General features: G+C 48.6%; 1 protein-coding gene and 2 non-coding genes across 3 annotated transcripts; 1 reads left to right on the plus strand and 2 right to left on the minus strand.

Moving 5' to 3' along the window:
• Window positions 1–1232: 1232 nt before the first annotated feature.
• On the minus strand, window positions 1233–1305 carry Trnat-ggu (transfer RNA threonine (anticodon GGU)). The gene has a single exon. It is a non-coding gene; the product is annotated as a tRNA-Thr (tRNA).
• A 414-nt stretch (window positions 1306–1719) lies between these two features.
• On the plus strand, window positions 1720–1792 carry Trnat-ggu (transfer RNA threonine (anticodon GGU)). Its single transcript has one exon. It is a non-coding gene; the product is annotated as a tRNA-Thr (tRNA).
• A 15910-nt stretch (window positions 1793–17702) lies between these two features.
• On the minus strand, window positions 17703–19184 carry LOC135373764 (uncharacterized). The gene has a single exon (XM_064606852.1). It carries the CDS (start codon window positions 19182–19184, stop codon window positions 17703–17705), a length of 1482 nt encoding a protein of 493 aa, XP_064462922.1.
• Between the last annotated feature and the right edge of the window lie 5732 nt (window positions 19185–24916).

Here is a 24916-nt window from a genome sequence, read left to right on the forward strand (position 1 = left end):
GCCTTAACCCGAACCCGAACCGGACCGAAAACAATACCGGTTCTGATCCCTGCTCATGACAAGGACCTCTGTGCCTGCCTAACCCCTCCAGGGGTGTACTGCAATACTCTTCCAGAACTAACATTACCATACTGACCAAAACTAACCTTATTTAGGTTGCTCTGGCATGATCGCTTTGCTAGGCCTAACCACCAACAAATACGCGACATTCATTCAATCAAAATCACTGTTGCTTGAGTGTACAGTTGACGAACAAGACAACATGATATTATCAGGAACGTTGCAATTAATAACCATTGCTCTCTGTGCAAAGTGGTTTCGTATCTCGCACACTGAGTAAACAGAGGATTTACAGGGGATTTGCGGCTGGCAAATTGTCTTCAGAAACTCAATGAAAAGTCATGTAATTTGCACTAGAGCAGTCTGTTCATGCGCGCGGAAACATGTAAAAATGGCGATTCGTCGACGCGGTTTTTTCCTCACAATATTTTTCGCTGAAGGTCCCGATGCGTAAAACACAGGTCCCGCACGCGTGCGAAGTAAAATTTAAAAGGATGTTTACCGAATTAGTGAGTGTATGCAAATGAGTCGCTCTCTACTCAGGTCATGGCCGATGTCCCAATGATCTTTACCAAAAAGATGTTTCTTCGATGACGCCACCTGTTCATGAATTATTCATCTGAAGGATTTTCGTGAGCTACAGTATACAGGGTGTCCCAGGAAACGTGTCATATAATTATAATTAAAAACTACGCCACCTAGAATCATGCGGTCAAGGGCATTTGTTGTTACTAGGTTTTTGCCACCTCCTGATGTGCATGTTATGTAACCCAAGCTTAATTATGTAAATTTTTGCGAACTCAACTCTGAAATTTGCCAAGTAAAGGTTACTTTTTTACCCCACCAATGTGAAGAGCATGCCGAATTTACTCAAATTAATGATAATTGACAGGAATATTGAGGAGCTATAGTACCGGAAGAAATAGCCGAAAATCATGCTCTAGGGATCCTGCACAGGATAGCGCGCGACAAATCGTTCAGCGAATTCATTGTCAGCCCGACGAAAGGAGGTTGGAAACCCAGCCCACACCGGCACGGCAGAGAGAGATAACACAGACAGCTTGAGAGAACTGATGTTCTGAGGCTGGAACAACATAGAAGGGACAATCACATACAAGGCCTCAAGTTGCCTAAGAAATTAACGGTGAAAGATGAAAGTCACTGAAAAGGTTAGCCAGCTGTAGGACTCGAACCTACATCCTCTGGATTACCGGTCCAGGGCTCTACCAATTGAGCTAAGCTAACACGCCTTCTCAGCGACTTCCAGGGTGCGTCCATCTGAAGGAACAAACCAGTCACCCTCTCTCACTCATCCTCTTTTCACTCTTACATTTTTGCACACTCATACACACATTCATACGACAGGGATCGACGCAAGCGGCAATTGTTGAACATGAGAGAACTGATGTTCTGAGGCTGGAACAACATAGAAGGGACAATCACAGGGATAATCAATTGTATGTGATTGTCCCTTCTATGTTGTTCCAGCTTCAGAACATCAGTTCTCTCATGTTCAACAATTGCCGCTTGCGTCGATCCCTATCTCATGAATGTGTGTATGAGTGACCAAAAATGTAAGAGTGAAAGGAGGATGAGTGAGAGAGAGTGACTGGTTTGTCCCTTCAGATGGACGCACCCTGGAAGTCGCTGAGAAGGAATGTTAGCTTAGCTCAATTGGTAGAGCCCTGGACCGGTAATCCAGAGGATGTGGGTTCGAGTCCTACAGCTGGCGAACCTTTTCAGTGACTTTCATCTTTCATCGTTCATCTTTCACAGGCAGCTTGTCGCGTCCGACCTCAGATGGGACCATACATTCCCTTTCCCAATTTCAAGAGCTGTCACTTTTTCTACTGTCGCTCTGTGGGCTGGGTTTTCAACCTCCTTTTGTCGCACTGACAGCGATTGCGCTCGAAAAGTCCTCGCGCGTTATGCTGAAGTGCCCCGAGAAGCCTGTTCGGCTTCCCGATTTTTCCCGATAGGATAGATCCTGAATATCACTGTCAATTATTATGAATTAGAGTAAATTCGGCATGCTCTTCATGTTGGGGAGGTAAAAAAGTTACCTTTACTTGGCAAATTTCCGAGTTCACTTCGCAAAAAAATTACATAATTAAATTTAGGTTACATGACATGCAATTCAGGAGGTGGCAAACACCTAACAAATGCCAAAAGGGCAAGGGTGCAGGCCAGCTGGTACATGATGAAAAAATTTGGAACCCGAGAAAAGGACAGAGGAGGGACGACACGACACGTTCTCGAACACAACAGCAACGCCTACGTACCCAACAACTTCCGAATTGGTGGCGAGGGAGCAACCGACGCCACACTTACACAATTTCCCCTCGTGACAATCTCTTTGTACTCCTCCGGTGTCTAAACACTCGGCTCAGCGAACACAAGAGAAATGCGGAGTCGTTGTCTGGGAATTCCGAACTTGTCGCCCATCTTAGACTTTGTAATAATTGTTCCCCGGCCTTCGACGAGACAAGTGTCCTAGATTATGTTCGGGACCCTGTGGCCAGACTGTTAAAGGAGTACAAAGAGAGTGTCACGAGGGGAAATTGTGTAAGTGTGGCGTCGGTTGCTCCCTCGCCACCAATTCGGATGTTGTTGGGTACGTAGGTGTTGCTTTTATTAAAGGGTTGCTGTGTTCGAGAACGTGTCGTGTCGTCCCTCCTCTGTCCTTTTCTCGGGTTCCAAATGTTTTCACCTAACAAATGCCGTTGACCGCATGAATCTAGGTGGCGTAGTTTTTTAATTATAATCAAATGACACGTTTTCTGGGACACCCTGTATATATGAGGAGTTTTGCGAGAATATGTCACAAAATTTTTGATGTCCGGCATAGTATAACATTGAAACCACTGTCGTCGCTTTTATCAACAACAACAACAATAAATGAAGAAGTGATGATGACATGGGATGTTTCCCCGTGGTAGCCACAGGACACTACCCCATTTCACAGTGGTTAATATGAGAGGATGAATTATGGTGAGAAGGAAGCAACGACAGGTCGGAGTTCTGTTTAGAGCTCTTCAAGGAGTCCAGTGGCCTGCATGAAAACAAAAAGAGAGCGAAGAGCCCGGCACTGATGTTCAGGGGAGCTCCATGGGCCAAGTACTTTGGACAAGCTGAATGGTCTATGGTCGAGGAGTTCAAGTTGGCGTCGAAGTACCCGGCGTTCACACGTGTACCGCTCACAGTCCTCGATGATATGGGGGATCGTAGCTGGGGTGCGGCAAGCTAGGCACAGCGCCGTGTTACTGTAACCCAGCTTAGCACGGAACGCAGGGGTGAAGGCGACGTTGAGTCGTAGACGCCGCAGGAGTGTCGTAAAGCTGCGAGGGAAGCCACCTGGCATCCTAAATGATAATGACGGGTCCACTGCATGGAGGAGCGACCATTGAGTGATGTCATGCAGCCATTGCTGGCGGGCCAAGGGTGACACCAACGCAGACAAGTAGGAGCGCCTATCCCCGTTGGAGAGGATAATGGGCAGGGCTCTGGAGATACGGTGGGCCGCAGCAGCCGCCAAATCTGCCTCTTCGTTGCCCTGAATGCCGGTGTGGCCGGGGACCCACTGTAGGGTCACCCGGTGTCCCTGTTCGCTGAGAACCCTGAGCGCCGTCAGGATACTAACAACCACCGGGGCCAACGAGCCGCGGATGCCCATGGTTCCTACACATTGCAGGGCTGATTTTGAGTCGGTGTATATCACCCAGGAACGGGGAGGGTACTTTGAGACAGACTTTAGAGATAACAAGATGGCATACAGCTCCGCAGAGGTCGACGAAGTGCGATGTGACAGGCGGAACCCACATGATAGTGACTCCTCCGGTATGACAAAGGCAGCGGAGGAGCCATCCGACGTAGACGAACCATCTGTGAACACAGCCGTGCGGCCTCTGTAGTTTGTATCCATCATTTCCAAAGTAGACTGCTTGAGAACCGAAACGGGGATCTGGCTCTTCGGCCCCAGGAGGCCAGGGATGTGTGTCGAGAGGGATGGGCTCGGCAGTGTCCATGGTGCCACTGAAGGGGCGGTCGGGGCAACAGTGAAGTCAGGGATGTTTCCAGATGTTGCTGTAACACATAGCGAGAGTTTACTGTTCTTCCGCCTACGTAGCTTTTGAACCAGAGGATGACGCCGGTGGTGAGCGAGCAACCGTAGGTAGTGTCGGATGGTTTCTCTTCGGCGGAGGACATCGATGGGTATTTCCCCGGCGTCGGCGATCACCATCCGTGTCTCAGCGCTGCGCGGGACACCAAGGCACGTCCGCAGGCTGCGTGCCAGTGTACACCGAAGCTTGTGCTCAGACGTGGCTGATATACCGTGCAATACGGGCAAGCTGTATAGCAGGGAGCCGCGAACCAGAGTTTTGTGGAGCACAAGAAGATCCCGCTCAGTGCAGCCCCAGCGCACGCCGGCAAAGTGGCGAATCACATTCCCCCAGCGCTGAGCCTTTGAGATGATGAAGTCAATGTGCCTTCGCCACGACAGGTTGCGGTCCAGGATAACACCCAGGAACCTGTGAAACTTGACTTGTATGAGGGGGCAATCCCCAATCCGCAGTTGGAACCTCCGCATCTCTCTTCGAGTAAACGGAAGGACAGCGCTTTTTTCGGTGGAGATATCCATCCCCGCGTTCAAGAAGAAGTTGTTGATGGCATCCAGTGCTCTTTGCAACCGATGTTGAATTGCCGGCCGGGACTTTCCAACAGTCCAGATACACACATCGTCCGCATATATGGAGAGATTTACTCTCCTCGGTAGACATTCCTTGAGATCAACCATGACGATATTGAATAGTAACGGGCTTAGGACACTTCCTTGCGGGACACCCTGCGGAACAGCAGTCTTTTCTGTGTCACCCTCGCCTGTTCTGACAAAAATTTGCCTTTGGCTCAGGAAGTCGGAAAGCCATGCAAGCGCTTTCCCAGGCACTTGCGACCGAAGTAACGCATGCAGAACACCGGGGTGACTTACGGTGTCATACGCCCGCTTGACGTCCAGGAAGACAGCCATCACGATTTGCCTCCGGGCTTTCGCTTCCTCAACAGTAGAGACCAAATCCATCACCGAATCCATTGAACTACGATGCCTACGGAAGCCTGACATTTCCTGGGGGAAAACACATCTCCTCTCAAGCCACCACTCGAGCCTGTGCAGCACCATGCGCTCCAGAACTTTCCCTAGGCAGCTGGTAAGGCTGACAGGCCGAAAAGACGCCAGGTCCAAGGGGTGTTTTCCAGGTTTCAGTATGGGAACCACTAGGGCCTCCTTCCACTGAGCAGGGACTTGTCCCTCCCTCCATGATTTATTGTAGATCTCTAAGAGGACCAGAAGGCAGGTGTCATTCAGGTTACGGAGCGCAGCATAGGTGACCAAGTCCGGACCAGGTGCCGACTTTTTCCGAGAAAACGCCAGGGCCGCCTTGAGTTCTGCAACCGTGAAGTCTGCATCCATGTCGGGGTCCGATGATAGAGGAGCTTGGCTAATAGCGCGCTGTAGCTGCACAACATGTTCCTGAAAGCCTGAACATTTCGCCGCCTCGGAGCTCGCTGCTATGGTCTTGCAAAATTGGTATGCAACTTCCTTCTCGGGCTTGGAAATCGAGAGAGACAGAGATCGCAGGGGGTTCTTCGCCGGAGGAGCTTCCCGGAGACTTCGAGCAACGCGCCATACCTTCGCAGTACTGGTAAAAGGGGTCAGAGACGCACAGAACTGCCGCCATCTTCGTATGTCCACGGCCTTCAGGGCCTTTTGTACCATTACGTTTGCACGACGGGCATCCTGAACATCCGTGAGTTGGCCAGATCGCCGAGCCTTTCGCTCCGCCCGTCTCCTATAAGCACGCAAACGCTCCACTACTGGATCTGTACCTGCATGACCAGCAGCGACCTTAGCAGTCGTAGTGGACAACGTTATGCACCGCACAATGAGATCAGTAATTTCCTCTGCTGTCATTCCCGCCTGCACATCTTTCTTGCTCAGGTTGCGAAAGGACTGCCAATTGGTCAACCGAGCGATCCTGTGGCCTGCTCGCTTTTATCAACGTGGCAGCTATGTTTACGATATTCATTTTTGCTCTGAAGGATGTGGCACAAAAATACACCGTAGCATTTAGAATGGAAATAAATTCAGATACAAAAATAACATAATGTATAGCGAAATGAAATATGGGAACCAGTGCATCATTTGTTATCTCATACAGTACAGATTTGTATAGATTTGTACGCTTGCCCATGGCACTCCTATTTCTTGTCATAAAGCGGTTTGCTGAAGACGCTCTCTTGTCCACAGGTCCCCCCAAAAGAGCTCTTTTACTGCAAGAGCACCCTATCCAACCGAGTTTTTACGATACTCGGACATTGGAAACAGCCGCCAGGGAACACGATATAGTTTTCCCTTGATGCTGCGGGGTACAGCTCTGTCTGAGACCACATATTCATTTTTTTTTTTTCGGAACTGGTATACGACTTTGGCAAACACGATGCAGTATTCAGCTGGCAATGGCAGACCGTTTCTTTAGTGTGAACGAGCGCTGCTCTCATCACCGCGTTTTCGACCAACATTCACGCGCACAAGTGTTGTCTTTTTCTGTCCTTCGAAGAGAAATTAATGCGAAATCGATTGGGAGCAAGGGGATCAAAGTCCTCATGGCTTTGAGCAGCCAGAGTTGCAAAGTTGAAGAAAGATGGGCTGACAATGGTGGCAGCAGGGATGGGCAGTATTTAAATACATTGTAGCTAAAATACTATTTAAAATATAAATACACGTATGTCTATGCTGTATTGAAATACAGTCAAACTCCTTTATAGCGAACACCTTTTTAACGAAAGTACCACTACAGCAAATTTTTTTTGCGGTCCCGCTGGAGCCTGTAGGTCCAATAATGGACATCCTTTTTAACGAGAATACCTTTACTGCGAATTTTTTTTGCTGTCCCCTGAGTTTCGTTGTAAAGGAGTTTGACTGTACAGCCTAAAAAATGTATTTAGAATTATATTTAAATACCAATTTCCGGGTATTTATTCTTGTAAATACTCCTAAATACCGAATATACTGACTCTGTCCTAAAATCCCCCCCGTGCACTTCTCCGAATAACTCACAACTCAACTAACTCACTAACTCACAACCACAACTCAAGAATATGAAGGTGGGACAGGGGAATGACGGTATAGCAGACGAACAAGTGGATGCTGCTTATTTCCCAAGTTTAGAAGTTGAAGTCCCGCCGCCTGCTACGTCACATGTCTAATTTGGTTCAAATCACGTTTCCTCGCCAACACACGGTTTTCTGTCGCAGTTCGAACATATTGTTCAATATTCATATTCGCACATATTGTTTACATATTGTTCTGAAAGTTCAATTTTTAGGTGCGTGAAAAATATAAATACCAAAACTCCGTACCTGTCTGAGGTGGGAACGAGCCTCTTCCTTTTACTTGCTTCGGCGATGTTTCGCGCCCTCTTGGTCCGCTTGCGCTTCTTGGAGAGACGAGGTTTAGCTTTCGGCATGATGACACTTCGTATGGCTAACCAAGAACTCACTTTGGACTGACATACCGAATCCATATATATTGTCGCCCGAGGAAGGGTCAGCCAGAAAGGGAAAACGTGGGAAGGCCAAAGGCAAGACATTGAAGGGGATTACTGGAGCGGCTCCCCAGAGCCCGACCTTGGGTATTGGCGCCTGGGTTCGGGTGGGAACGGGGGCGGCGCCTCAGTGCTTCTGCCACAGCCTTGCCTGTGTAACTGATTACCACAACGCTTGACCGCCATATTCGTCAGGGAGCGTGGGAGACATGGGTGGCCTTCACGATTTCGTCAAACCGGCCAAAAAATAAATAAATAAAAGACCTTGTTCTAACAATCTCAAGTCTTTCATCGGCCGTCTTTGTACCTGTCCCAACGTAACCCTCTTTGTGTCGTCAGATACCCTCTGAATCGCAGCTAGCTCCAATGCACAGCTGTATGCAGGTTGTCATCTTTCTATATTATTTTATGGAAAAACATTTTTAATTCAAAATGTTTCGAAAAGACGCTGATAAAGAAGTTGATAAGGAACCTTCGTTAATCAATGATTAGACAGGATCGTACTCTCGGTGGTTGGATTTCTGCTGTGCCGTCCGCATTGTGTAAAATATATTGTTGTGTGTGTATTGTGTGTATATATATACACATATATATAGTTCTGAAAGGAAAAAGACGCGGACAACGTATTTTAGGAAAGTTAGGAACACTAGTTTATTTGTTGGCGAGGGGGCAGAAATTAAAAGTTAAATGAAAAAGGGTCGACGTTTCGACTTTGGCGCTGTCCTCGTCAGGAGAAAAGATGAGCAGAACATAATACATACACACACATATATATATATATATAGTTGTGGAAGGAAAAAGACGCGGACAACAGATTTTAGGGAAGTTAGAGACACTAGTTCATTTAATGGGCAGAAATTAAAAGTTGAATGAAAGAAAGGGGTCGACGTTTCGACAGTGGCACTGTCTTCGTCAGGGCAAAAGATGGGCAGGCGGTTACAGATTGCTTAAATAGGTTTGGAATGTGACGTCATCATCGGTACAAGGCACGGGAACCGGAGAAAAGGTCCCCGGAGAAAACGCCCCTGGAGAAAACGTCCCCAGCAGAAAGGTCCCCGGAGAAAATGTCCCCTCAGGAGTCTCTCCCGTGGAGTTATACTTTATCGCTCGTAACTCGAATCAGTGACCATTAGAGCGCGAATTTTCACGTCATTTTTGTATTGTTGACATGGGACTGATTTGAAGAGCTCCGCAGAGATGTAGCAAGTGGTTAAAGAAGAAACAGAGAGAGAAGAAAAAAAGAGCAGAGTGGTTAACTTTCAGCTACCGAGCATCTAAAGAGGCTCTCGACACAATGTATATTTTCATGATTTAGATTTTAAAGTGCATTTTTATCTTTGGAGTCTTATAATTTTTCGATGCCTTATTTTATTTATTACTATTTACTACTTTACTTTTTTACTATTTATTTCAGCGTTATCTCTCGGGTCGGACATATGTTCACTTCTGGCTGTTAGCTCTATCCGCTGATTCAGATCCCAACGGCAGGACACTGCCCCGTCAGGTGTGTTGGCCATTGCCACAAAGAGCATCATCAGTCACCCTGAAATTAGTGGACAAGCTTTGACATGTGTCATCCGAAACCTATGACCAGGCCATATTATCGAGGGCAGAATATACATCTTTTTCCTATATTTGTATGAATAGCGTGTCCGCCCATTTCATCGAACGTCGTTTCATCGACGCCGTTTTATCGAACGCCATTTCATCGACGCCTGACCAAGGTTAGGTCAGCAGAGCCTTTTACGTATTTCACACGTTGGGGAGACTAACCAAGGTTAGGTTAGGAGAGCCTTATACGTATTTCACACGTTGCCGCAAGAAAAACCGGCGGCCACTGATTCGATGAAACGGCGTTCGGTGAATCGGTGACCTTTTTTCCGGGGACGTTTTGTGCGGGGACCTTTTCGCTGGGGACGTTTTCTCCGGGGGCGTTTTTTCCGGGGACCTTTTCTCCGAGGACCTTTTTTCCTACACCCACAAGGCACGCCACAGGCGGTTGTCGGTGAGTCAGGTACGGGAATATTCCAGAAGGTCAAGTCCGGGTGGTGAGGTCATTCTCCTTTGGACCCTTCCGTTTTGGGGGAAATTCCAGGGCAGGGCAAGTGCTGCTTCAGATTCAGATATATATATAAAGCTAATCAGAGCAGTTCAGAAAGAAAGCGACGACCTGAAACCTGGGGCTATCTTTGTGGTACTTGTACTGCTACTTTTGATGTAGCGTCTATTTGTAACAAGTAGCACAAAGCTAGTCTCAGATTTCCAGTTGTCGCTTCTTTGTGAACCGCTTTGTTCCGCTGTTCTTGGGACAGTCTGGTGTGCTTTGTGTGCAAAAACAGAATTTGTATTCAGAATATACTTGTAACGCTTCATAACCTGTTCTGAATAAACGAAAACAATTTGGAAAGAAAGTGTCTTTTATGTTTTTTTGTTCCTTTGCCTTTGGTATATACGGAAGGACGGACATCCAGCAAATAATATTGCTCCCCCGCCTTCATGTAATTAACAATAATTCGTTAATAAACCTTGTAATTGGCAGCTTTTCAAAAGATCTGACACATCAGAAACCCTCATTTATTGCGCTCAAAATGGCAACTTAAATGCGCACACGCTCCAGTATGGCCGTATAAGGCGCATCGTTGACCCGCATAGAGCACTGCAAGGGCCGAATTTTCAGGCCCGTGCCCGGCCCAGTCCCAGCTGCTACGGCCCGTACTCGGCCCGAGCCTGACGTCTTCTACATATTTTCAGCCCGGGCCCGACCCGAGCCCGACTCCGCCGGCCCGGTTGTTTCCATGCTGAGGCCCGGTTCCAGCCCGCCCCTGCTCTATCTGTTCTCGAGGTTCGGAGGTGTACTAGATTTACTAAAGAGCACAGCGCAGCAAGGAAAAGGACGTAGCTAATTGGTGGAGAGCCAGGAGGTACACTCGAACGCAGCGGCGGCTGTGTTTCTCTGCCGGCAAGCCGCTCTGTGCTTGGTGCTGGCTTGCTTGGGAACGCAGCACGCAGCGTACGCGCGTGGGCGTAAGTACATTGCGGTTCAAAAGAGACTCTATGGCACATGCTTCGGTGTTAGTTCCTGTTTCTTGAACCCTCACGGAAACGAAATATATGTCAAAACACCTAACCTATCCGACCCTCGTGCCGGACCCTCACGAGAACGAAATATGTCTCAACACCTAACCTAACTGACACTCGTGCAGGACCCCACACCAATCGTCCTCAAATGTGTGTGAGTGCACGCGTGAAATCAAGAACAATTCACGAAATCAGCATGATCACATGTAAGAAAGTGATAGTTCTCAGATGCGAATACCTGATATCCTATAGCCAATGGGGAAAAAAAGTAATGTCAAAATTCAGGTGTCCAGTCTCGTGAAATAAGTTCGCGTACACGTCCGACCATGTCTGGCGTTGTCAAGCCCGTACCGGGCCCGGGCCCGGTGCCTGGAGCCCGAGCCCGGCCCGCCTAAAAAACACCAAGCGCGGACCGGGCCGGGCCGTGCCGGGCTTTCGGGTAAGCCCGGGCCCGTGCAGTGCTCTAGACCCGCATCGGAGCATCTTACACTATAATCAAGTTCCTGAAGCCTGGCTGCAATCGACTATGTCGCATTATTACAAACGAAAAAAAAAAACGAAGAAACAGAGAACGCTACTCAGAAAGGTAATTAACGAACTGTGCTTACGTGCTCGCCCTGTGTCATGTCTTCCGCGGTGGCGTGTGCACCCCAAGTAAAAAAAATCAAATAGTATTAGTTAATAATATAAAAATATGTATGGAATAAAAGAGGTCACCCTCTACATTGTTCCAAAATGCATTGTCGAAAGCAGAGGCTGTCCGCGGGAACAGGACAAATCTCTCGCAGGCGCCTGTTGTTCTTCCATTCTGACCTTTGTGGTTACATATGCGAAGTGGGCTTACTTTTTCCAACCTCTTCAACCTCGTTAATGAACCATTGATGCGTTTCTTTAGTGCAAAAACAGTACGGAAGAACAAGATTACTTCGTGTTCACTCATTTTCCAGTGCAGTTGAAAACGCTCACACATTCCGTGAACTTCGCATTCCATCGTCATTCCATTATTACGTGTATGCGTGAGTGTATGTGTCAATGTGTGTGTGTGTATTTTATTTTCTATTTATTTGTTTTGTGTTCCACTATTCTTAAACAGGCACGCACACTCAGAATGAGGTGAGGCGCATGGCACGTGAAATCATAGCGATAATGCGCCGCTGTGCAGCATGTACTGTGTGTCCAGCCATAGTCAGAATGTGGTGGTTGTTTGGTTCCCCAAATTCGCTATCTCCAACTCGTGGGCAGTTGAAGAGAAAGCCGGATACCAACATAGACAGGAGACATGGCCAGCGACTATGTCCCTTCCTATCTTTATCGCTGCTCACCAACTGGGACTGCAGCAGACAGGTAGAGAATCCTGGGCTTTCTCTGTAATACGCCACGCAAAGCTACTTGATAGATTTGTACCGCCTAATCCGCATGCTGTAAATGTACACAATGTTATCACCCAAATTGCGAAGAACGAAAAATCAGACACAAGTTGGTCGCTCGGTTTTGCTCAGTTCCGCCTTCCCAATTAGCGTCCCTCACTCTGTAAGCAAGTCCAAATGGATTATCACTTCAAGCCATTCGCGAAACTGTCAGCAAATCTACGAAGCGATGACAAACCAGCCGAGACGATCGAAGCAGCTGAGCCACACGCCACATCTCAAACACGCGCCGCCGCTAAACACAATAAAGCATGGACAAATATAGCAGCAAACCATATGTGATTCATAGCTCAAGGTCAGGCCGAAGCCCGCGTGCTCTCGACGGCTCCGCCCTTACGAGGAGGAAACCGTCACTTACGCAAAGGAGAGCAAGGAGGGTAAAAAAAAAGCAAAGCATAAAAATTTCTCCCGCGCGCCATCTAGTGAAAGAAGAAGACGTCTCCAAGCCGGAGCATTCCCCCTTAACTGTTGTGCTCGTCAACAACTCGTGACTAACGTCAGTTGTTTATCAATCAATCAATTATCAATTCAGCGTCAATTGTTTATCAGCTCCTCACGCGTCGTCCATAATACAGCAACTGTTTACAAGAAATTTTTCTTTCTCTTGTCTACATATCATAGCTTTCCAATAAAAGCTATACAAGAGTTGCCACCATGATTCATCCTTGTCATCACGATGATAGCGGCGCGCTCCCTGTCTCAACAATCGTTGAATCACGTGTTGTTGGCGAGCACAACAGTAAAATCCAACTCACTTCGCGTGCACATGCAACAGTAATCATACCGAAACTACCGCTGTGTGTCGCCAAGAGCGCAGTCGTCCACCCCTCTGAGGCAGTGAACTGGGAGGTGGTGGCAAACGAATGATGCTGTTTTTGTTAGCAATGCCAGGCACAGACTCATGTACAGGTCCCGACAAAAGTTTACGGAACACGTGAGCGGTGTATTTTCTCCTCGGTACGACACCCTAGCGGCAAGCGGAAGCTGGCTACGGAACACGTGAGCGGTGTATTTTCTCCTCGGTACGACACCCTAGCGGCAAGCGGAAGCTGGCGAATTTCGCCAGCTTCCGCTTGCCGCTAGGGTGTCGTACCGAGGAGAAAATACACCGCTCACGTGTTCCGTAAACTTTTGTCGGGACCTGTACATGAGTCTGTGCCTGGCATTGCTAACAAAAACAGCATCATTCGTTTGCCACCACCTCCCAGTCTTCGAAAGGGGTACAAGCCTTACCCACGGAACAAACACACGCGGTGAGTGCGGGAATCAGAGCTATCTTATCAAAAATGAGGTCACCCAACGGCTTGTAACCCTCCCCCCCCTCGTCTGGCGTGTCAATGTAACCTCCTTTCTTCACAGCTTTGCGCTCAACCACGAGCAGTCAAAAGAGAGGCGGAGCCAAGGGCTCATTTCCACGGATTTTCGGCGAATTTATTTCGGCAATTGCCATTGCTTTACGAGTTGGATTATGTGCTCTACTGGGTAAAATGACCACGGGGAACCCATTTCCGCAAAAAAAAATAATAATAAAAAAGAAAACGTTAGGCTGCCTTCGGAAATTTCGGAGTTCAATTCAAGAAATTAACTTTCCGTCAATTGAAATGAAATAAAAATGTTACCAATATATGTGGCAAAAGTTATTGGCAGAAAAAAAATCCTCAACCGCAACAACAACATATATATTGTGATGATGAAGTGGGGAGATTTTCCACTCTAGGAGTGGAACGCTACCCCATAGCTAGGGGTCTAATATGAGTGGTGACAATGATCAGTGATGACGATGAGAGATGACGGGAATGATCGAAGTGGCGATGACGATGCTGGACGTGATCGTGGTGGTGGGAGTGTCCGAGGGCGCTGCTGGGGTCATAGTGAGTCCTTTAGGCCTGTCGCCTCAAAGAAGTCAACCACGTGACGTAAGGCCGTCCTGGAGTCGGCCGCGGTGTCCCAAGGGCCGAGGATGGTCGACAAGTTGAAGGGGCGGCAGCCAAGGGTGGCAAGCTGCGACTGCAGTGCACGCCTCTCGTTGAGATAGGTCCGGCAGCTGAGGAGTATGTGCTCAACGTTGGCAAGTACGCCACACTCGTTGCACATAGGGCTAGCCTCACAGCCTAGCTGGTATCGATAGGACGGAGTGAAGGCCACATTCAGACGGAGCCTGTGGATGAGTGACTTCAGAGGACGAGGAAGCTTTGCAGGCAGTCGGTATGACTGCGTTGGGTCTACATTCCCCAAAGAGGACATAGTTGGAATGTCGTGTTGCCACTGTAGGGTAGACCAGGAATCGGACAAATGCCTGAGGAGGGATCTTCTGTCTCCTCTCGAGAGTATAATGGGCATAGAAGGTCGTTGTTGGTGTGCAGCGGCAGCGGCAGCGTCGGCCTCGTGGTTCCCAGTTATTCCGCAATGCCCTGGAACCCACTGAAAGGCAACGTAGTGGGAGCGATCTTGTAGGGACTTCAGGGCGCACAGGATGTCTATCACCACTGAGGCAAGGGAACCGCGGATGCCCATGTTCTTAATGCACAGGAGAGCTGCTTTAGAGTCTGTGTAAATTACCCAGTGCCGCGGTTCACAGTCTTCCGCATATGTCAAAAATAACAAGATAGCATAAAGTTCAGCGGATGTCGATGAGGTACGGTGGGATAGACGACACCCACGTGTAACAGACTGTGATGGAATGGCAAAGGCTGAAGATGAAGTGTCCCTGGTCGACGATCCATCCGTGTATACAGCGGTACTGTTGCGGTATTGAGCCTCGACGAAGTCAAGGGTAAGTTGCCTAAGAATAAAATCAGGATAGTTCTTTTTGTTGTTCTTGAGACCGGGGATGGAGACAGTGACAGACGGCGATGGCAACGTCCATGGAGGCACTTTGGGTGCCGTCGGGTCGACTATGAATTTGGGGATATGAGGTCTGAATGATGTCACAGCAGCATGAACCGTCGCGTTCCGTCTAGCGTGAAGCTTGCGAATCAGAGTGTGACGGTTATGATGGGCACGTAGACGCAGATAGTGGCGTGCAGTTTCCCGAGTACGGAGAACCTCAATGGGGATGTCCCTGGCCTCAGCCACTACTAGACGGGTTTCAGCGCCTCGTGGGACCCCAAGACATACCCGAAGGCTGCGCGCTAGCATGGCTCGCATCCTTTGAATCAATGTCTGAGGAAGTCCGTGTAGGACGGGAAGGCTGTACATCACTGAGCCACGAACCAGGGCATTGTGCAGCATGAGGAGATCCTTCTCGTCTCGCCCCCATCTTATACCTGCGAAGTGACGAATCACGTTGACCCAGCGTTGGACTTTCTGTTCAATGACGTCTATGTGGCGCTTCCACGACAAATTCCACGATAGAGTCACGCCTAGGAACTTGTGATGTGTCACCTGCTCCAGTGGGCTTCCACCAACATACAGGCGATATCTATGCATGTCTTTGCGCGTGAAGGCTAGAACTGCGCTTTTCTCTACGGATATCTCCATTCCTGCCTGGAGTAAGTAGAGGCGAATGGCATCTAACGTGCGCTGAAGACGCTGACGGAGTGCTGGACGGGAAGTGCCTGTAGTCCAAACACAGATGTCATCGGCATACAGGGACAAGTTGACTTTCCGCTGAATGCAGGTTCCAATGCCCGCCATAACGGCATTAAAGAGGAGCGGGCTTAGGACGCTTCCTTGTGGTACCCCCTGAGAGATGGGGAATTGCTCTGTGTCGCCTTGTCTTGTCCGGACGAAAATACCTCGTTGACTGAGGGAATCGGCTATCCAAAGCAACGTTGTACGCGAGAGCGCAGCGCTGTATAGAGCATGTAAGATTGATGGATGGCTAACGGTGTCGTATGCTCTCTTAACATCAAGAAATACCGCCGCCGAGATCTTCCTGCCTCGTCGTGCCTCTTCCACCGACGTGACCAAGTCGAGGACAGAGTCTATCGAACTGCGGTGCCGTCGAAACCCAGCTTGCTCTTGAGGGAAGAAGGCACGGCTTTCGAGCCACCACTCAATTCTACGCAAGACCATTCTTTCCATAACTTTCCCCAAGCAGCTGGTCAGAGTTACCGGGCGAAATGATGCCAATTGGGATGGGTGTTTTCCTGGTTTTAGCAACGGTACCACTTGGCCGACTTTCCACTGCCTAGGAACCTGTCCATGCCTCCACGAGTGATTGCAGATGTTCAGCAGGGCCTGAAGGGAAGTAGGGTCAAGGTTTCGAATCACTGTGTATGTAATGGCGTCCGGGCCTGGAGAAGACTTCTTGCATGCAGCTGAAATGGCTGACGAAAGTTCTGCCACGGAGAAGTCCATATCCAAGGCAGGGACAGCTGCTGGGTTGGCATGCTCGAGAATAGATGTCACATGGGCTGTATGGGTTAGGTACTCCTCGGTGCTGGTTACATTGGCTCCCTTCGTAATGACACGGCAGAATTCCCTGGCCACCTCTTTCTCAGACGTAGATGTTAGGGGCGCAAGAGCTCCAAGTGGGTTCCGAACTGGAGGGTTCTCCTTTAAACTTCTTGCGACTCTCCATATCCGAGCAGGGCTCTCAAAAGGTGATAAGGAGCAACAGAAGTGCCGCCACCGTTGACGGTCAAGGTTTCGGAGTTCTTTCTGGACAAGCCTACTCACGCGTCTTGCTTCCTGTATATCAGAAAGATCTCCTGTCCGTCGAGCTTTACGTTCAGCGCGCCTTCGGACAGCACGTAGTTGCTCCACACGAGGGTTAGACCCTAAGTGACCAGAACACACGTTGACTGTTTTAGAGGACGAGGCAAGGGCATCGGCAATGACATTCTCTAGCTGATCCACAGAAAGCAAAGGGTGGGCCCTATCTCCACATGCTGTACGAAACGAACGCCAGTCTGTTAATTTCGCCGTTCTACATCCCGCTCTCGTTGAATATCCATCATACGTGATGTATATGGGCACGTGGTCGCTTCCCCTGCCATCAATGTCCGTGTACCAATGGAGCTTCCTATAGATATCTCTTGAGCAGAAGGAGACGTCCAGAACGTCCGTAGTGAAGGACCTCCGCAAAAACGTGTGTGATCCATCATTCAGGATGCAGAGATCCATGCTCTCGATCAGCTCCATCCATATTTTCCCTCGACGATCAGTTTTGGTGCTCCCCCATGCAGAGTGGTGAGCATTAATATCACCGACCACTAGACAAGGAGACTCTAAATTGTCCAGCACAGCCTTCAGATCGCTCTTGGACACCTTAGCTGACGGCGGCACGTATAAGTTCACCACAGTGACGACAGTTTTACCCAAGCGAATTCTGCACCGGATACAGTCTAGACCAGCCACTTTCGGCGTTGGAAGGGCAGCTGCATTGAAATCGCGTCGAACAAGCAGAACCGTCCTTGAGAAATCTGTATCTTCTTGCGTGACCAACCTATAACCGCTGAGTCTGAAGTCCTTCTCAACATAAGCTTCACTAATAGCCAACATGGGAATTCGATGCCGAAGTAGAAATTCTTTAAGATCTGGCAGCTTGTTGCGCAGACTGCGCGCGTTCCACTGCATTAAGACAGCATTCCTATAGATTTGCTCCATGACCGAGGAAAAGGCTGTCAATCTCTAGAAGGGCCTTGACTTCGGGCAACCGCGCAGCCTCAGGGCAACAAGCAACAATGGCCTTCATAGCAGCAATAACTAAGGGGATGATGACACAGGAGTCATTCGAAGACTGGGGGGAGTGCCATTTCAGCCGTCGAGGCGCTGCTGGCAGAGTCTCGTCGGTCTTCCTTGGACCTCGCACTGCGGCCGCGAAAGTTGCACGGAGAGGAGTGGTAGCATTAGGGATGTCATGCTGACTATCTAGGAGCCGCACATGCCTACTCGGTTGAGGCTTAAATGCTTGTGGTTTGGGGGTTTTGACTGTTGGTTTTGAGACCTGCTGAGGTGCCCTTTGGGATCTCGCAGTAGTTTGTGGTCGACCATCACTTTTGGCCGCCTGGAGACCTAAAGTTGAACCTCCGTCCGTTTGTGCACTACGTCGTGCCTTCCTGATCCCAGGGGAAGGGGAAGGGGTGTTGGTCAAAACACGAGCCTGAAAGCGCCTTGTAGCTGCCCTCTTCCGGGGACATAAAGAATGCGATGCAGCATGCGGTCCCTCGCAGTTTGCACATTTCGGTTGGCGCCGCGCTGTACATTCCTTGAGCGTGTGCGGCTGAGAGCAGAACTTGCACCGTAGTGGCCATCGACAGCTTCGAGCAAGATGACCGAACCTCTGGCAGTGATAGCATTGCACTGGACCTTCCACATACTCATGCACCTTATGCGTTGAGAAGCCAAACTTAACTTCCTCAGGTATCCTTCTGTTGGACTTGAAGGTCAATATGACATTTCGAAGGGGGATGTACTGGTCCGACCCATCTTCATGAGAGACATGCCGCACTTGACGCCGAGCGGCTATGACGCCATCCTCTCCCAAATACGAGGTGAGTTCCTCGTCGGTATACTCCAGTGGGACGTCATAGATTTTCCCCATGTTATTAACGTATGAGGAGGGGATGGTGACAGTAACTGCCACCCCAGCCACTTCACTAAGGGTCATCAGATTAGACACTGCCCCTTCCGTCTGGACGAAGATGCACATGGAGCCATCAGCGTTGACACGATGACGGAGAATTGATTCCTGGGCCGCAGAGCGAATAGTCTTCGCTACCACGTTGGGATTGACTTTCCAAAACGACTTTCCAGGGTCAACTGGCTTGAACAATACAGGGATGCCTTGAGGCCTATTTTTCTTGTAAGTCACCAGTGTGAAAGGGTCCCCCATATCTTGGTCCAGTGATTCATCACAATTCATTGGATCACTGGTCTGACTTACGTCATACACTTCTGTGCCTGATGTTCGGTCCTCGGCCAGAGAAGGCTGTTGAAGTGACAGAAGTGTCCGTTCGCAAGGGGCGGAGTTCGACCGGTTTCTCCGTACCGGGGAGCGACTACGGCCTCGGGGAACCGCGTCGTGCGTTCCGGGGAGACCGGAACGACCACCATCACCATTCTTGGCCATCGGCCTGAAGGTGAGGGGTTATTTCGGGTTTAAGATAGCTAGGTTACCTTAGGGCTAACGAAGAGCAGAACAATCCACGCCCGTGCTGCACAGGTGCGTCACGAGCTCAACCGCTCCTCAACCGCATGTCTCTTCGGGGCTTACGTTTTTTACTATGAATTTCTATCATGGTTGGTGGACCACCCTGTATGCTTCCATGGACGCAGAACGAACTTCCCACATGTGTGGAGTGAAGTATCGGCCCTGGAGAAGAACTTCCCGATTAGCATCATAAAGTAAAGTTGTTTTTCCGTACGTGGGCCGTACGGCGGGTATGTATAACCTGTGTCGGAACCTGATTTGATACCTAAAGCACACGTGTGCGGTCCTCTGTGCCATGCACAGGGGTGGCATCCAATGTATTGCTCCGTAGACGAAAGCGTGCTGGGCGAACGCAATGCATCCTCGACAGGTCCTGGTCGCACGTCACAGCAAACGTCAAGGCACACGTGACCTTAAAGATAGCGGCGCCCGTGATCGGCGGCCAAACCGTTTGTAAACAATGCGGTTGTTGTTTCTGGACGACGTTTTGAATGTTTTTCGATCACGGTAATTATTTTTATCCGATAATCTCGCAGTAAAACGCGCAATTTTACACATAAAGCCTCGTATTGTTGACAACTTCCAAAGATGTGATGACGACCGCGCCGAGCCGATGCGATGTACTTAAACTAAGGTGAAATGGGCTACCATGTTGCGGAAGAAGCACCGCATAGTTTACGCTGGCAAAATACGGTCATCTCTTGGTGTTATGACGGCGAAAATATGTCGGTAAGTGGCAAAACGACATGTAAACAAAGTCACATGACCTCAAAATGACGTTTTCTATGACGTGCGACCAGGACAAGATGGCAGTTTTGCCAAAAGCACCCGCTTGAGGGTAGTTACAACAATGGCGGGTTTGTGTCACCCCTGTGGTACCATGGATCGAGAAGTTACTCGTCAAAAAGAACTCGTTACGAGTTAAGTTACCGTGTGAAAAATGTAACGAAGTTAATAACGAGGCCTGAAATATAACTCGCACTTACGGAGTTACTTAAAACAAGATCGAGTTACTCCCAAGTTACTTCGGACACAAAATAGCACTACACATGTGCAGCGCGCGTGAGCAGTTGAGTTAGACATTGAGTTGCCTGCGAAGGAGTGCAAGACGCTTAGATCGTTTTCGTTTAGGTCCAACAATTCGAACGATTTGCATCTTACTCCCTGTGTGCGCACGATGGTTCATCTTCATTTCAATGGCAGCGGTTCTTACTTCCTCAATAGAATACTGTCATGGATTGAATATCACGCTTTATGACGTAAAATGTCATGAAGGAACCAGAGAGAAAGCAAGAAGATATGTTGACTTCAGCGAAAAGCGAATTAAAAGTAACTTGTAGCTTCTAGCTTAAGTGTCTTTGGCAAAGTTACTTGAAAAAGAAACGAGTTCCTCTGAAAGTTGCCACGGCGCAAAAAGCACCGAGTTGCGTTACAAGTTACCAAAAAAAGTAACTTAGTTGCAGTAACGAGTTACCTCGAACTCTGCTCTGTAACACCCTCTGTTTACAACTTGGTGGCGTCACGAGAAGGCCGGTTCGAGGTTATATTTTGCTGTAGTTGGCAAGAAGCGGGAAAAACGTGTCGGTTGATTGGCTCATAAAGCTGATAGAGCCCACCGCGTTTGCGCGGTGGCGTTACGTAATCAATGGCGTAGGGGGGGCAAGTCGTCCATTATGATTCGAAGCAAGAACGTGTGGAATGAATACGGCTTTGTTGTTCCTGATGATGGCTGAAGGTGAGCTGGAGTGTAGAGGTAACTGAATGTCCCTATTTTCCAACACAGGACACCACCTGTAGGTGGCGACAAGGAAGTTGATGAATTCAGGAAGGGAATTGGCGGGGATAGGACACGGGGAGGCATCCCCTCCTAAGCCTTAATCCCTGCGTATAGCACGTATTTTACTCGTGCTTCTTGTGTCGCGTGCTTACCGTCCCCGACAGTGATTTATCCAGAATTCCAAGCATGTGAGAGTGTTGCAAAAATTGGGGGATAGCAAGGTCCATACTTTCTATAGGTAGAGCACAGGTAAAAAGTTAGGGGCTGTCGCCAAACATTTTCGGGGTGTTGGGGGTGTAAGGTACGTGGTCTGGACAAATTACTGGCCTTCGACTTCGCATACTTTATGGTCAAAACAGCCATTCTTTGGTAAGTTGCTCGTGCGCCAATAAAACTTAATCCACCATCATTATTATTCTGAGGTAACACAAATTTATGGGAAACAGCCTTCGTGTTCGTAGCGTCAGCACAAGCCTCATTAGCCATCATAGGAAATGGTCGAAGGCAGTGTCTGAATGAACCCAGAGGTTCCCTTACAGTGACACTTATTTTCTTGCTCAAGTGTACCATCCTAGGTCCCTCTTTCTCATTCATTTTACTTTTAGAGCACGTTCAACTCCTCGCTACGACCAATACAACAAGCCCCATCCAAAATAATAGCTGATCACTGTTGCAATATAAGAGCGGCTGTTAGTAGACCGCTACCGGAGGCGGTAAGCTACCGCATCTACCGCACCCTATCAGTAGATAAGATTAGGATAAGTTTCCGAAAAGTTAAGAGAAGTTAATGGCGACCTTATCAGCGGTCTACTACGAGCAATCGCATATTATCGGAGGAACCTCGCGGCGGACAGCTGGAAAAGGACCCTGGGGGCGCGGACATATGCTCACCGGACAAGAGCTCAGCGCTTTCCTTTTGCAACTGCTTTATTAATTGCATTCTTAGGCAGTAATAAAAATCATTGGGACAGGTCCATCAGTCTCATTCTTTAAGTTGGCTGAGGAGGAAAATGGACTTCTGGCACATCTCGAGACTGACCACCGAGACTGTTAGGTAAGGGGAGCCTTTTACGCATTCCACACTTTGGGGAGTGGGTCAGTTCATGTACAATATGCACCCGTCGAGACTGACCAAGCTTAGGTCAGAAGAGCACACATGATTTTGAGGATTTTTATGACCATGGAAATAAATGTTCCATTTTAAAAAGATGCGGGCGGAGCGGTGAGCTTTTGTCCAGTGAGCCCTTTAACTGAAATGCTTTCAGTCGTCCAAGCACGTCGTTGGCACATTTTTAGCTTTCCGTATGGGGAGAATACTCTGCTCTATCATTCCGAGATAGACGAGCAGACTAGGATAAGCGCGGACGCGCCACTGAAGGTGGGCCTTGACAGCGCTTCACTTTTCTTGTTATTTTCGTTTGTTCATTGATCATCCCTCTCATCTCGAAGCCAATCAAATCTTCCTTACCTCCCAATGAGAAAATCTGACGTGGGGCTTTGAGATAAGTATTCGGACAGACCTACAAACACGACGACAACGAGAAGCCCTATGCTTACCGGTATAATGCACAACGCACAAAGAGAGCTTCCAATAATTAAATACCTACCGTTAACATAATATGAATTCCTGGAGCGGCGCGGGCCACGACCAACGCCTCCATCTGTTCGAAGGTGAACTGCTCGGTGTTGGTTACAGGGTACGACATGATTCGCTATATAGTTCTTGCCTCCTGCACTGACTTTGTGCTTTCAACTGGTTGAAACTGAAACCGGTGCGCCACGCAGGCCGTTAGCTATATAACTGCTCTGTGGTATTCAGAACTTTCTGTTGCAAGAACAATAGCAGAAAGTGATGATATCTTTCTCCGACGGTACACGTCAGCCATTTTCCATTCTGTGACGGCTAAACTGCGCAGTTTCTCGAACCCCGCATGGTTGGAATCATAAACATGCTAAGGTGCATTCAACGTTGGAAATATTTGTGGGGCTGCCCTTATCAAATCCATTCGTGCAGTGGAACTAAACGGAACGCTCGAAATTATATCCCTCCATACAATGGAGAGATAGGTTATCGCTATCCCGAAATATAGGTGCTGAAAAGACTCCAAAATAAAGTTTAAAATATTGCTGACAGAACAGACCGCACCTGAGTTGTAACTCGCAACATGAAACGCTTTTGCACAAAATCGCAAAGTAATTTTCATAGCTTCGGAGATATTGAAAGCCACCGGGTGGCGATATCGAAATGCCGGTAAAATTACATTAGCTCAAAATTCATTTGCGAGTGAACCAAGGAGCATCGTCTCGATTACGTATAGTCATGGTAGGTATATGGGTTTCCACTAAAGAGAGCAACTTTGTTTTGAGGGCAAACCAGTTATCTTCTACAGTGCGACTCACACATTCCACCGAGAATCTATCAAAAAAGTGGCGTAGTTCGTTCCGCATCGCATCAAAGTCACCTCTGGAATATAGGAGAATGCGTTTAACAGAGGTTGACCTATTGGTTCCCGGTATGGTCATCCTAGCGGTGATGATGCAGTGATCGCTAAGGCCATCGTCTATCGACAGGTTATTAAGAATTTCGGGTGGTGACGTCAGCAGAAGGTCTAGAGTGTGAGGCGCAAAAGGTGGATTCCTTGTTGGGGAAAGGATCATCTGTGTTCAGTTCAAGGTAAGGCACAGTTCGACGAAATTCTTATCATCGATGCTAGTACCGTGTGGTTCACTTGACGTCCAGTCAATGTTAGGATAGTTGAAATCCCCGAGTATGAGAAGGTGGTGACGTGGGAACGATTAATGAGCGAAGCGGTTTCGTTGTGGAAGATGGTGGCAAATTCACGCTTACCTTGGGGGGGGGGGGTGTTTAGAGGACTAGGCAAGGGCATCGACAAAGACATTCTCTAGCTGATCCACAGAAAGCAAAGGGTGGGCTCTGTCTCCACATGCTGTACGAAACGAACGCAAGTTTGTCAGTCTGTTAATTTCGCCGTTCTACATCCCGCTCTCGTTGAATATCCGTCATACGTGATATATTTGGGCACGTGGTCGCTTCCTCTGCCATCAAGGTCCGTGTGCCAAACTAACTTCCGATAAATACCTCTTGAGCAGAAAGAGACTTCCAGAACGTCCGTAGAGAAAGACCTCCGCAAAAACGTATGTGATCCGTCATTTAGGATGCAGGATCTAGGCTCTCGATCAGCTCCATCGATATTTTCCCCCGACGATCAGTTTTGGTGCTCCCCCATGCAGGGTGGTGAGCGTTAATATCACCGACCACTAGATAAGGAGACTCTAAATCGTCCAACACAGTCTTCAGATCGGTCTTGGACACCTTAGCTGACGGCGGCACGTATAAGTTCACCACAGTGATGACAGTTTTATCCATTTTACACCGGATACAGTCTAAACAAGCCACTTTCGGCGTTGGAAGGGCGGCTGCATTGAAATCACGTGGAACAAGCTGAACCGTCTTTGAGATATCTGAATCCTCTTGCGTGACTAAACTATAACGGCTGAGTCTGAAGTAGTTCTTAACATAAGCTTCACTAATAGCCAACATGTGAATTTGATGCCGAAGCAGAAATTCTTTAAGATCTGGCAGCTTGTTGCGCAGACTGCGCGCGTTCCGCTGCATCAAGACAACATTGCTATGGATTTGCTCCATGACCGAGGAAAAGGCTGTCAATCTCTAGAAGAGCCTTGACTTCGGGCAACCGCGCAGCCTCAGGGCAACAAGCAACAACGGCCTTCATAGCAGTAAGAACTAAGGAGATGATGACACAGAAGTCATTTGTAGACTGCGGGGGGATTGCCACTTCAGCCGTCGAGGTGCTGCTGGCAGGGACTCGTCGGTCTTCCTTGGACCTCGCAC

The sequence above is a fragment of the Ornithodoros turicata genome, unplaced genomic scaffold, assembly GCF_037126465.1.
Source record: "Ornithodoros turicata isolate Travis unplaced genomic scaffold, ASM3712646v1 Chromosome31, whole genome shotgun sequence".
In the NCBI taxonomy this organism is placed as follows: Eukaryota; Metazoa; Arthropoda; class Arachnida; order Ixodida; family Argasidae; genus Ornithodoros; species Ornithodoros turicata.